Here is a 12,528-nt window from a genome sequence, read left to right as displayed (position 1 = left end):
CCAATCAAATGGTTTGTTTTGAACCTTAGCTGTCAATCAATATGAGAAATAAAACTTTGGCGCGATAGTGCATTTTAGACCGTCTTGTGTATCCGTACTACATCGACTTCTTAAAATATGGCTCGTACAAAGCAAACTGCACGTAAATCTACTGGAGGAAAGGCTCCACGAAAACAACTCGCCACTAAAGCTGCGAGGAAAAGCGCACCAGCTACTGGAGGAGTGAAAAAACCACATCGTTACAGACCTGGTACAGTTGCTCTCAGAGAAATCAGAAGATACCAGAAGTCAACCGAGCTCTTGATCCGCAAGTTGCCTTTCCAGCGTCTTGTGCGAGAAATTGCTCAGGACTTCAAAACAGATCTGCGATTCCAGAGCACAGCCGTTATGGCTCTGCAAGAGGCTTCTGAAGCGTACCTTGTTGGCTTGTTCGAGGATACTAACTTGTGTGCCATTCACGCAAAACGAGTTACAATCATGCCTAAAGACATCCAGTTGGCAAGAAGAATTCGTGGGGAACGTGCCTAAGCATCTTACCAAACAAAAAACGGCTATTTTTATAGCCACACATCCATAAAAAATATTACGGCTAGCTTTTTATATCAAACTTTGTTCTGCTTTCTGTTTAAATTTTATGCTACATAAAAATTTTATGCTACATAAAGTTTGACAATGTTAAAAATATGAAGGGCAAGAAAAGTAAAAGCAAGAAAATAAGAAATTTAAAAACGAAAATACTTAAACTTAGGGAATCTAATCTTAAAATTACTCTTTTTTAACTGTTTAAGTGACTTAAACAAGTTTAACTTTGTACCAAGATAATGTTTTTTTGTAAATGTGTGGCTATAAAAATAGCCGTTTGTTAATGTAATAGCCAGATACACACAAATTATTTTTTTGCGGTCTTCTTTGCTGCCTTTTTGGGAGTCTTTTTGACCTTCTTTGCTGCAGGTTTTTTAGCAACAGGCTTCTTTGTGGGTTTCTTAGCTGCTGGTTTCTTAGCCGAGGCTTTCTTTGTGGCAGGCTTCTTTGCTGCTTTCTTTGGCGTGCTCTTCTTTGCTGGCTTCTTTTTTGGTGTACTTTTCTTTGCAGTAGGCTTCTTTGCCGTTGGCTTTTTTGCTGCGGCCTTTTTCTTAGGTTTTTCTTTTTTTACCTGACCTAGCTTGAATGATCCAGAAGCACCAGTGCCTTTAGTTTGAATCAAATCGCCTGATGTTACTCCTCGTTTAAGAGCCATTTTCAGATGATGATCTGAGTTTTCAGCAACTTTGTAATTTGCATGAATATATTTTGTAATAGCTTGGCGAGATGAACCACCGCGTTCCTTTAGGGTAGCGATAGCAGCCTTGATCATGTCCACATATTTAGGGTGATCAGCTGTCTTCTTTGCAGCAGGTTTCTTCTTGGGTGCGATTTTCTTTGGAGAAGCTGCTTCACTCATTTTTAATGTTTTCTTACAACAATCCAACGATAAACGATGCTTGTTATCACAGTAGAAGTATACTAAACATTACCGTGTAAATGAGATATAATTTAAGACGGTGCGAAGTATGCGGACGTAAAAGTACCACTCCCGGGAATTGATTTGGCGCGAAAACAGAAATGTGTGTTTCTGTACATCGTATAATGTCCGTTTTGGGAGCCGCGACTATGCGAAAGCATGTTAATTTTTATTTGTAGCACGACGCAATAGTCTGAAAGAGAAGCTGCTGGAGTTTGAGGTCTTCAGCATTACATCTACTCTGTTAATTTGGGCTTCTTCCGCGCCCGTGTTAGGATTTTCATAAAGCGTTCTTTGGTTTGCGTTGCGTATGTCGGCCTACATCATCGACACGGCCTGTTTCCGGCTATTAGGAGCAATTCATATATTGGGCACTGCGTTTCGACTTTTTTATTAGACCACAGTAAAAAAATTCACTCACAGAAGTCCCTTTCTTTCATGGCTACAAACACGAAGAATTCTGTCGTAAGTAAAACGAATGCGCAAGCCAAAATAACGATGGGGCGAAGTCATAAGCATCGCCCTGTGGCCCAATGGATAAGGCATCTGACTACGAATCAGGGGATTCCAGGTTCGACTCCTGGCAGGGTCGCACTGTCGCATTTCGGCTGCATGGTCTACTGTGTAACGCGCGCGCACGTTCTGGCGTAATGCGTTGATAAACGGAATGTACGCAGTCATATTGGAAAGTAATATCACGCACTTAGTATCGTCGCCTTTGTTAGCATTCATGTAAGTTACCATCCACTCGCTACAGTCGCTCTCCATCCTACGGCTAAATCAACAGCCGTGATTTTTACTATGTCGCCGTCCATCCGTACGCGGTGACAGTTGTAAGCTTTACAGTAACGTGACATGCTCCACAAGCAGTTACGGTGTGTGGACGATGCCTATCATGGCAACGCTTGTTCTTTATCGCTTCTCGGCCTAATGGCTAAGATCAAGTGTAGTATCTGTTCTTATCAGTTTAATATCTGGTAGGCCATTCTCTGAATGGTCAGTATATTAATCTGATTTTTGGCCTTGGGTCATGGAGGTGGATTCATTCACGCCGTGACCACGGGTTGCCTTGGTGTTGCACTATTACCGATGGCGGCCCACATAAGCAATAAAAGAATAATAGCAGTCCTCTTTCCGACGGCACTCTGCATAGTCTACGGCGGGAACAAAACGCGTACACTGGGGGAGAATACAGCCTATGCCCCGCGACACGGCAGTTTATAACACACTCAAGCCACAAGCATTAACAAACTTTGAAGGGTACCCTCATGCTACGGTGCAGTTCCAACTCATACTTACCTGACGGGGAAGTAAAGACTGATCAATGAGGGTTTTCTTCCAGAGTGAGGCTCTTGCATTGCACTACGCTTGGGCTGACCTCTGCGATTACTGCAAACGTCAGTAACTCGACCGTACAATTTCTGGTAGTGGGGGCCTGCGTCCGCGCTCGCCCCCTCCTTAATTCAAAATGAATGAGCTTAGAAAAGTTGCGCGGCCAAATGTCGGTGGTGACTTAAACGCTAAGGTAAAACCTCGCTTGGCTGTTACGAAACGTGATTGCGATATAAGTCCTCGGAAGGCGGCGGAATTTTATTTTATTTGCCATTCCGTCAGGGTTATTGGATGATCGGCAATAGATCGAGTTTGTATGCATTTGAAAGCTCTTTTTTCTCGTACTATCACCTGAAAATGTCGTAGGAAAATGTCATAGGAAACACTTTCAACAACCGCCACGTTCCTTAATTGTTATAACAAGAAATATATCACAGCACCATTGAAATGAAAAGGCAACAAATGAAAATGAAAAGCCTACGACACCGGGAGTTCCCAGGCGGTCCCCCATCCAAGTACTATCCCGGCCCGACGATGCTTAACTTCCGTGATCAGACGAGAACGGGTGTGTTCATCGTGGTATGGCCGTAGACATTAGTAGGGGCAAATACGTGCAATTTATTTTGACGTTGTGATCAAATTTTTTTATTTAATTTCTTTGAGTTACTTAGGACAAGGCGTATGCATGGATTATCTATTAGACTTTAAGGTTATAGTTTTGTGAAAAAAACAATGTTTTTTTAAAGATGTGTGGCTATAAAAATAGCCGTTGTTTTCTGAGTGTAGCGGTTTACTTCTTCTGTCCTTTGTCGTTCTTCTTTGGGAGTAAGACAGCTTGAATGTTTGGCAAAACACCACCAGCTGCAATGGTTACACCGCTCAAAAGTTTGTTTAATTCTTCATCATTACGAACAGCCAATTGTAAATGTCTTGGAATAATCCTAGCTTTTTTGTTGTCTCTTGCTGCGTTACCAGCCAACTCCAATATCTCAGCAGATAAATATTCCAAGACGGCTGCTAAGTAAACTGGTGCTCCAGATCCAATTCGGTTAGCATAGTGCCCTCTACGAAGGAATCTATGCACTCTACCGACTGGAAATTGAAGTCCAGCTCTTGAGGATCTTGTCTTGGCTTTAGCCTTAGCTTTTCCACCTTTTCCACGTCCAGACATAACTGCGATTTGATTTGTAAGTTAATACAAAAACGTACGAATATTTAACGTAAGTGTTAACGAAATAAACTTTACTCGTTTTTTCATCATAAAAATAGGATCGAAATCATGTTTTTTTAACCAATCATAATTAAGTATTAAACAAAAGATTTTTTTTTTAACCAATTAAATTGCGTATCGGCGTTTTCGGATCGAATTCGATCCGATTTTTTTACTTATAAACAAAAAGTTTTGACTTGCAGTTTAATGCTTATTTACAAGTTAAGTAGCAAAAATTTTTAACCATGTCTGACGCAGCAGCTAAAGGAGGAAAACAGGCACCTAAAGTAGCCAAGAAAGGTGAAAAAAGAGCCGGCAAAAAAGGAGGAAAGATTGGTGGAACTGGTGAAAAGAAACGCAAGAGAAAGAGAAAGGAAAGTTATGCTATTTACATCTACAATGTTTTGAAACAAGTTCACCCAGATGTCGGAGTTTCAAGCAAAGCTATGAGCATCATGAACTCATTTGTCAACGACATCTTTGAGCGCATTGCTTCCGAAGCTTCGCGTTTGGCTCTTCAAAACAAAAAGTCGACCATCTCTTCTCGTGAAATTCAAACCGCAGTACGTCTTCTCTTGCCTGGAGAACTTGCAAAACACGCAGTCAGTGAAGGAACAAAAGCCGTCACAAAATACACAAGCAGCAAGTAAACCAACGTCTACCAAACACAAACGGTCTTTTTTAAGACCACACATCTTTAAAAAAACATTTACTTGGCGTCACTACAAGTTAACCGAAGTTAATAAAACTTCTAAATAATGTGCTTAAGAACACTAGCCTACATTTAAAATACTTCCCCATGTGTGTGTGTGGATTAGCTTCACTTTTCATACGTATTATTAGCTGTACTTGCAGAAAAGACAAGTACATTGATCCATGTTATTGCTTACATTTAACTTAACCCAGCTTTTCACGGAAACACTCCCAGGCAAATTAACCCTACAAAGTATTTCTAAATTTTTTTTGTGTCATATATGACATAGTATCGTATAGCAATAAATGTAACTGTGACAAGACTTTACACATTGTGTAATTTGGAAGCGTGCACAAAGTAATGTTTTAAAAGATTTGTGGCTATAAAAATAGCCGTTTTTGTTGAGCAATGACAACGCTTAACCTCCGAATCCGTAAAGAGTTCTTCCTTGACGTTTTAAGGCATAAACAACATCCATAGCGGTAACGGTCTTGCGTTTAGCGTGCTCTGTGTAGGTTACAGCATCACGAATAACATTCTCTAAGAAAACCTTCAGTACACCTCTGGTTTCCTCATAGATAAGGCCAGAGATACGTTTGACACCACCTCGTCGAGCAAGACGTCGAATAGCAGGTTTTGTGATTCCCTGAATGTTATCACGAAGAATTTTTCGGTGACGTTTAGCACCTCCTTTTCCCAATCCTTTACCTCCTTTTCCGCGTCCAGACATATTGATATAGTTGCGTACAGAACGAGTACAAAAACAACGTTTGAGTTAACAGAATTCAGACAGCTTTAAAAAGAGGCCATAAAATTACCTACTGCTCGTGGAAACACCCTAATTAACCAATAGAGTTGCGTCATTACAAAATGTTCCGAACATTTTGTACATTTTTTTAAGTAAAACTGTAGTTTTTTTAAAAATTCGTGGTCTTAATGTTTCAGTAAGGCAATAAATTTGGCATCGTTGGAATTCGCCAAACCTTCTGCTACTTACTAAAAAAAAAAAAAGTCAAAAGCTTTTGTGTATCAGAAGATACAGCCGTTTTCCCGTAGCCAAAAAACACAGATTTTATAAAAATGTTAAAGTAATGAGCGTAATGTCATTATGCAGCCAATCAGAAATTACTTTCTTAGCACCAATCAAATGGTTTGTTTTGAACCTTAGCTGTCAATCAATATGAGAAATAAAACTTTGGCGCGATAGTGCATTTTAGACCGTCTTGTGTATCCGTACTACATCGACTTCTTAAAATATGGCTCGTACAAAGCAAACTGCACGTAAATCTACTGGAGGAAAGGCTCCACGAAAACAACTCGCCACTAAAGCTGCGAGGAAAAGCGCACCAGCTACTGGAGGAGTGAAAAAACCACATCGTTACAGACCTGGTACAGTTGCTCTCAGAGAAATCAGAAGATACCAGAAGTCAACCGAGCTCTTGATCCGCAAGTTGCCTTTCCAGCGTCTTGTGCGAGAAATTGCTCAGGACTTCAAAACAGATCTGCGATTCCAGAGCACAGCCGTTATGGCTCTGCAAGAGGCTTCTGAAGCGTACCTTGTTGGCTTGTTCGAGGATACTAACTTGTGTGCCATTCACGCAAAACGAGTTACAATCATGCCTAAAGACATCCAGTTGGCAAGAAGAATTCGTGGGGAACGTGCCTAAGCATCTTACCAAACAAAAAACGGCTATTTTTATAGCCACACATCCATAAAAAATATTACGGCTAGCTTTTTATATCAAACTTTGTTCTGCTTTCTGTTTAAATTTTATGCTACATAAAAATTTTATGCTACATAAAGTTTGACAATGTTAAAAATATGAAGGGCAAGAAAAGTAAAAGCAAGAAAATAAGAAATTTAAAAACGAAAATACTTAAACTTAGGGAATCTAATCTTAAAATTACTCTTTTTTAACTGTTTAAGTGACTTAAACAAGTTTAACTTTGTACCAAGATAATGTTTTTTTGTAAATGTGTGGCTATAAAAATAGCCGTTTGTTAATGTAATAGCCAGATACACACAAATTATTTTTTTGCGGTCTTCTTTGCTGCCTTTTTGGGAGTCTTTTTGACCTTCTTTGCTGCAGGTTTTTTAGCAACAGGCTTCTTTGTGGGTTTCTTAGCTGCTGGTTTCTTAGCCGAGGCTTTCTTTGTGGCAGGCTTCTTTGCTGCTTTCTTTGGCGTGCTCTTCTTTGCTGGCTTCTTTTTTGGTGTACTTTTCTTTGCAGTAGGCTTCTTTGCCGTTGGCTTTTTTGCTGCGGCCTTTTTCTTAGGTTTTTCTTTTTTTACCTGACCTAGCTTGAATGATCCAGAAGCACCAGTGCCTTTAGTTTGAATCAAATCGCCTGATGTTACTCCTCGTTTAAGAGCCATTTTCAGATGATGATCTGAGTTTTCAGCAACTTTGTAATTTGCATGAATATATTTTGTAATAGCTTGGCGAGATGAACCACCGCGTTCCTTTAGGGTAGCGATAGCAGCCTTGATCATGTCCACATATTTAGGGTGATCAGCTGTCTTCTTTGCAGCAGGTTTCTTCTTGGGTGCGATTTTCTTTGGAGAAGCTGCTTCACTCATTTTTAATGTTTTCTTACAACAATCCAACGATAAACGATGCTTGTTATCACAGTAGAAGTATACTAAACATTACCGTGTAAATGAGATATAATTTAAGACGGTGCGAAGTATGCGGACGTAAAAGTACCACTCCCGGGAATTGATTTGGCGCGAAAACAGAAATGTGTGTTTCTGTACATCGTATAATGTCCGTTTTGGGAGCCGCGACTATGCGAAAGCATGTTAATTTTTATTTGTAGCACGACGCAATAGTCTGAAAGAGAAGCTGCTGGAGTTTGAGGTCTTCAGCATTACATCTACTCTGTTAATTTGGGCTTCTTCCGCGCCCGTGTTAGGATTTTCATAAAGCGTTCTTTGGTTTGCGTTGCGTATGTCGGCCTACATCATCGACACGGCCTGTTTCCGGCTATTAGGAGCAATTCATATATTGGGCACTGCGTTTCGACTTTTTTATTAGACCACAGTAAAAAAATTCACTCACAGAAGTCCCTTTCTTTCATGGCTACAAACACGAAGAATTCTGTCGTAAGTAAAACGAATGCGCAAGCCAAAATAACGATGGGGCGAAGTCATAAGCATCGCCCTGTGGCCCAATGGATAAGGCATCTGACTACGAATCAGGGGATTCCAGGTTCGACTCCTGGCAGGGTCGCACTGTCGCATTTCGGCTGCATGGTCTACTGTGTAACGCGCGCGCACGTTCTGGCGTAATGCGTTGATAAACGGAATGTACGCAGTCATATTGGAAAGTAATATCACGCACTTAGTATCGTCGCCTTTGTTAGCATTCATGTAAGTTACCATCCACTCGCTACAGTCGCTCTCCATCCTACGGCTAAATCAACAGCCGTGATTTTTACTATGTCGCCGTCCATCCGTACGCGGTGACAGTTGTAAGCTTTACAGTAACGTGACATGCTCCACAAGCAGTTACGGTGTGTGGACGATGCCTATCATGGCAACGCTTGTTCTTTATCGCTTCTCGGCCTAATGGCTAAGATCAAGTGTAGTATCTGTTCTTATCAGTTTAATATCTGGTAGGCCATTCTCTGAATGGTCAGTATATTAATCTGATTTTTGGCCTTGGGTCATGGAGGTGGATTCATTCACGCCGTGACCACGGGTTGCCTTGGTGTTGCACTATTACCGATGGCGGCCCACATAAGCAATAAAAGAATAATAGCAGTCCTCTTTCCGACGGCACTCTGCATAGTCTACGGCGGGAACAAAACGCGTACACTGGGGGAGAATACAGCCTATGCCCCGCGACACGGCAGTTTATAACACACTCAAGCCACAAGCATTAACAAACTTTGAAGGGTACCCTCATGCTACGGTGCAGTTCCAACTCATACTTACCTGACGGGGAAGTAAAGACTGATCAATGAGGGTTTTCTTCCAGAGTGAGGCTCTTGCATTGCACTACGCTTGGGCTGACCTCTGCGATTACTGCAAACGTCAGTAACTCGACCGTACAATTTCTGGTAGTGGGGGCCTGCGTCCGCGCTCGCCCCCTCCTTAATTCAAAATGAATGAGCTTAGAAAAGTTGCGCGGCCAAATGTCGGTGGTGACTTAAACGCTAAGGTAAAACCTCGCTTGGCTGTTACGAAACGTGATTGCGATATAAGTCCTCGGAAGGCGGCGGAATTTTATTTTATTTGCCATTCCGTCAGGGTTATTGGATGATCGGCAATAGATCGAGTTTGTATGCATTTGAAAGCTCTTTTTTCTCGTACTATCACCTGAAAATGTCGTAGGAAAATGTCATAGGAAACACTTTCAACAACCGCCACGTTCCTTAATTGTTATAACAAGAAATATATCACAGCACCATTGAAATGAAAAGGCAACAAATGAAAATGAAAAGCCTACGACACCGGGAGTTCCCAGGCGGTCCCCCATCCAAGTACTATCCCGGCCCGACGATGCTTAACTTCCGTGATCAGACGAGAACGGGTGTGTTCATCGTGGTATGGCCGTAGACATTAGTAGGGGCAAATACGTGCAATTTATTTTGACGTTGTGATCAAATTTTTTTATTTAATTTCTTTGAGTTACTTAGGACAAGGCGTATGCATGGATTATCTATTAGACTTTAAGGTTATAGTTTTGTGAAAAAAACAATGTTTTTTTAAAGATGTGTGGCTATAAAAATAGCCGTTGTTTTCTGAGTGTAGCGGTTTACTTCTTCTGTCCTTTGTCGTTCTTCTTTGGGAGTAAGACAGCTTGAATGTTTGGCAAAACACCACCAGCTGCAATGGTTACACCGCTCAAAAGTTTGTTTAATTCTTCATCATTACGAACAGCCAATTGTAAATGTCTTGGAATAATCCTAGCTTTTTTGTTGTCTCTTGCTGCGTTACCAGCCAACTCCAATATCTCAGCAGATAAATATTCCAAGACGGCTGCTAAGTAAACTGGTGCTCCAGATCCAATTCGGTTAGCATAGTGCCCTCTACGAAGGAATCTATGCACTCTACCGACTGGAAATTGAAGTCCAGCTCTTGAGGATCTTGTCTTGGCTTTAGCCTTAGCTTTTCCACCTTTTCCACGTCCAGACATAACTGCGATTTGATTTGTAAGTTAATACAAAAACGTACGAATATTTAACGTAAGTGTTAACGAAATAAACTTTACTCGTTTTTTCATCATAAAAATAGGATCGAAATCATGTTTTTTTAACCAATCATAATTAAGTATTAAACAAAAGATTTTTTTTTTAACCAATTAAATTGCGTATCGGCGTTTTCGGATCGAATTCGATCCGATTTTTTTACTTATAAACAAAAAGTTTTGACTTGCAGTTTAATGCTTATTTACAAGTTAAGTAGCAAAAATTTTTAACCATGTCTGACGCAGCAGCTAAAGGAGGAAAACAGGCACCTAAAGTAGCCAAGAAAGGTGAAAAAAGAGCCGGCAAAAAAGGAGGAAAGATTGGTGGAACTGGTGAAAAGAAACGCAAGAGAAAGAGAAAGGAAAGTTATGCTATTTACATCTACAATGTTTTGAAACAAGTTCACCCAGATGTCGGAGTTTCAAGCAAAGCTATGAGCATCATGAACTCATTTGTCAACGACATCTTTGAGCGCATTGCTTCCGAAGCTTCGCGTTTGGCTCTTCAAAACAAAAAGTCGACCATCTCTTCTCGTGAAATTCAAACCGCAGTACGTCTTCTCTTGCCTGGAGAACTTGCAAAACACGCAGTCAGTGAAGGAACAAAAGCCGTCACAAAATACACAAGCAGCAAGTAAACCAACGTCTACCAAACACAAACGGTCTTTTTTAAGACCACACATCTTTAAAAAAACATTTACTTGGCGTCACTACAAGTTAACCGAAGTTAATAAAACTTCTAAATAATGTGCTTAAGAACACTAGCCTACATTTAAAATACTTCCCCATGTGTGTGTGTGGATTAGCTTCACTTTTCATACGTATTATTAGCTGTACTTGCAGAAAAGACAAGTACATTGATCCATGTTATTGCTTACATTTAACTTAACCCAGCTTTTCACGGAAACACTCCCAGGCAAATTAACCCTACAAAGTATTTCTAAATTTTTTTTGTGTCATATATGACATAGTATCGTATAGCAATAAATGTAACTGTGACAAGACTTTACACATTGTGTAATTTGGAAGCGTGCACAAAGTAATGTTTTAAAAGATTTGTGGCTATAAAAATAGCCGTTTTTGTTGAGCAATGACAACGCTTAACCTCCGAATCCGTAAAGAGTTCTTCCTTGACGTTTTAAGGCATAAACAACATCCATAGCGGTAACGGTCTTGCGTTTAGCGTGCTCTGTGTAGGTTACAGCATCACGAATAACATTCTCTAAGAAAACCTTCAGTACACCTCTGGTTTCCTCATAGATAAGGCCAGAGATACGTTTGACACCACCTCGTCGAGCAAGACGTCGAATAGCAGGTTTTGTGATTCCCTGAATGTTATCACGAAGAATTTTTCGGTGACGTTTAGCACCTCCTTTTCCCAATCCTTTACCTCCTTTTCCGCGTCCAGACATATTGATATAGTTGCGTACAGAACGAGTACAAAAACAACGTTTGAGTTAACAGAATTCAGACAGCTTTAAAAAGAGGCCATAAAATTACCTACTGCTCGTGGAAACACCCTAATTAACCAATAGAGTTGCGTCATTACAAAATGTTCCGAACATTTTGTACATTTTTTTAAGTAAAACTGTAGTTTTTTTAAAAATTCGTGGTCTTAATGTTTCAGTAAGGCAATAAATTTGGCATCGTTGGAATTCGCCAAACCTTCTGCTACTTACTAAAAAAAAAAAAAGTCAAAAGCTTTTGTGTATCAGAAGATACAGCCGTTTTCCCGTAGCCAAAAAACACAGATTTTATAAAAATGTTAAAGTAATGAGCGTAATGTCATTATGCAGCCAATCAGAAATTACTTTCTTAGCACCAATCAAATGGTTTGTTTTGAACCTTAGCTGTCAATCAATATGAGAAATAAAACTTTGGCGCGATAGTGCATTTTAGACCGTCTTGTGTATCCGTACTACATCGACTTCTTAAAATATGGCTCGTACAAAGCAAACTGCACGTAAATCTACTGGAGGAAAGGCTCCACGAAAACAACTCGCCACTAAAGCTGCGAGGAAAAGCGCACCAGCTACTGGAGGAGTGAAAAAACCACATCGTTACAGACCTGGTACAGTTGCTCTCAGAGAAATCAGAAGATACCAGAAGTCAACCGAGCTCTTGATCCGCAAGTTGCCTTTCCAGCGTCTTGTGCGAGAAATTGCTCAGGACTTCAAAACAGATCTGCGATTCCAGAGCACAGCCGTTATGGCTCTGCAAGAGGCTTCTGAAGCGTACCTTGTTGGCTTGTTCGAGGATACTAACTTGTGTGCCATTCACGCAAAACGAGTTACAATCATGCCTAAAGACATCCAGTTGGCAAGAAGAATTCGTGGGGAACGTGCCTAAGCATCTTACCAAACAAAAAACGGCTATTTTTATAGCCACACATCCATAAAAAATATTACGGCTAGCTTTTTATATCAAACTTTGTTCTGCTTTCTGTTTAAATTTTATGCTACATAAAAATTTTATGCTACATAAAGTTTGACAATGTTAAAAATATGAAGGGCAAGAAAAGTAAAAGCAAGAAAATAAGAAATTTAAAAACGAAAATACTTAAACTTAGGGAATCTAATCTTAAAATTACTCTTTTT

General features: G+C 40.2%; 3 protein-coding genes and 6 non-coding genes across 9 annotated transcripts in view; 6 read left to right on the top strand and 3 right to left on the bottom strand.

Moving 5' to 3' along the window:
- The window catches only part of LOC130656728 (histone H1-delta-like), a 76,166-nt gene that overhangs the window by 10,071 nt on the left and 53,567 nt on the right, over positions 1 to 12,528 (bottom strand). The gene's annotated exons all lie outside the window — the stretch shown is intronic.
- LOC130660999 (U2 spliceosomal RNA) lies at positions 2,416 to 2,607 on the top strand. Its single transcript, XR_008988194.1, has one exon. It is a non-coding gene; the product is annotated as a U2 spliceosomal RNA (small nuclear RNA).
- LOC130659950 (U1 spliceosomal RNA) lies at positions 2,793 to 2,957 on the top strand. The gene has a single exon (XR_008987154.1). It is a non-coding gene; the product is annotated as a U1 spliceosomal RNA (small nuclear RNA).
- On the bottom strand, positions 3,308 to 3,426 carry LOC130661686 (5S ribosomal RNA). The gene has a single exon (XR_008988863.1). It is a non-coding gene; the product is annotated as a 5S ribosomal RNA (ribosomal RNA).
- On the top strand, positions 4,161 to 4,829 carry LOC130656740 (histone H2B, gonadal-like). Its single transcript, XM_057459652.1, has one exon. It carries the CDS (start codon positions 4,289 to 4,291, stop codon positions 4,691 to 4,693), a length of 405 nt encoding a protein of 134 aa, XP_057315635.1. The 5' UTR covers positions 4,161 to 4,288; the 3' UTR covers positions 4,694 to 4,829.
- On the top strand, positions 8,292 to 8,483 carry LOC130660998 (U2 spliceosomal RNA). Its single transcript, XR_008988193.1, has one exon. It is a non-coding gene; the product is annotated as a U2 spliceosomal RNA (small nuclear RNA).
- On the top strand, positions 8,669 to 8,833 carry LOC130659949 (U1 spliceosomal RNA). Its single transcript, XR_008987153.1, has one exon. It is a non-coding gene; the product is annotated as a U1 spliceosomal RNA (small nuclear RNA).
- LOC130661685 (5S ribosomal RNA) lies at positions 9,184 to 9,302 on the bottom strand. Its single transcript, XR_008988862.1, has one exon. It is a non-coding gene; the product is annotated as a 5S ribosomal RNA (ribosomal RNA).
- Positions 10,037 to 10,705, top strand: LOC130656738 (histone H2B, gonadal-like). The gene has a single exon (XM_057459651.1). The coding sequence runs from the start codon at positions 10,165 to 10,167 to the stop codon at positions 10,567 to 10,569; it is 405 nt and encodes a 134-aa protein (XP_057315634.1). The 5' UTR covers positions 10,037 to 10,164; the 3' UTR covers positions 10,570 to 10,705.

The sequence above is a fragment of the Hydractinia symbiolongicarpus genome, chromosome 9, assembly GCF_029227915.1.
Source record: "Hydractinia symbiolongicarpus strain clone_291-10 chromosome 9, HSymV2.1, whole genome shotgun sequence".
Lineage (NCBI taxonomy): Eukaryota > Metazoa > Cnidaria > Hydrozoa > Anthoathecata > Hydractiniidae > Hydractinia > Hydractinia symbiolongicarpus.
The sequence above is the reverse complement of the archived record's forward strand: the minus strand, read 5'-3'. Positions and strand labels throughout refer to the sequence as shown.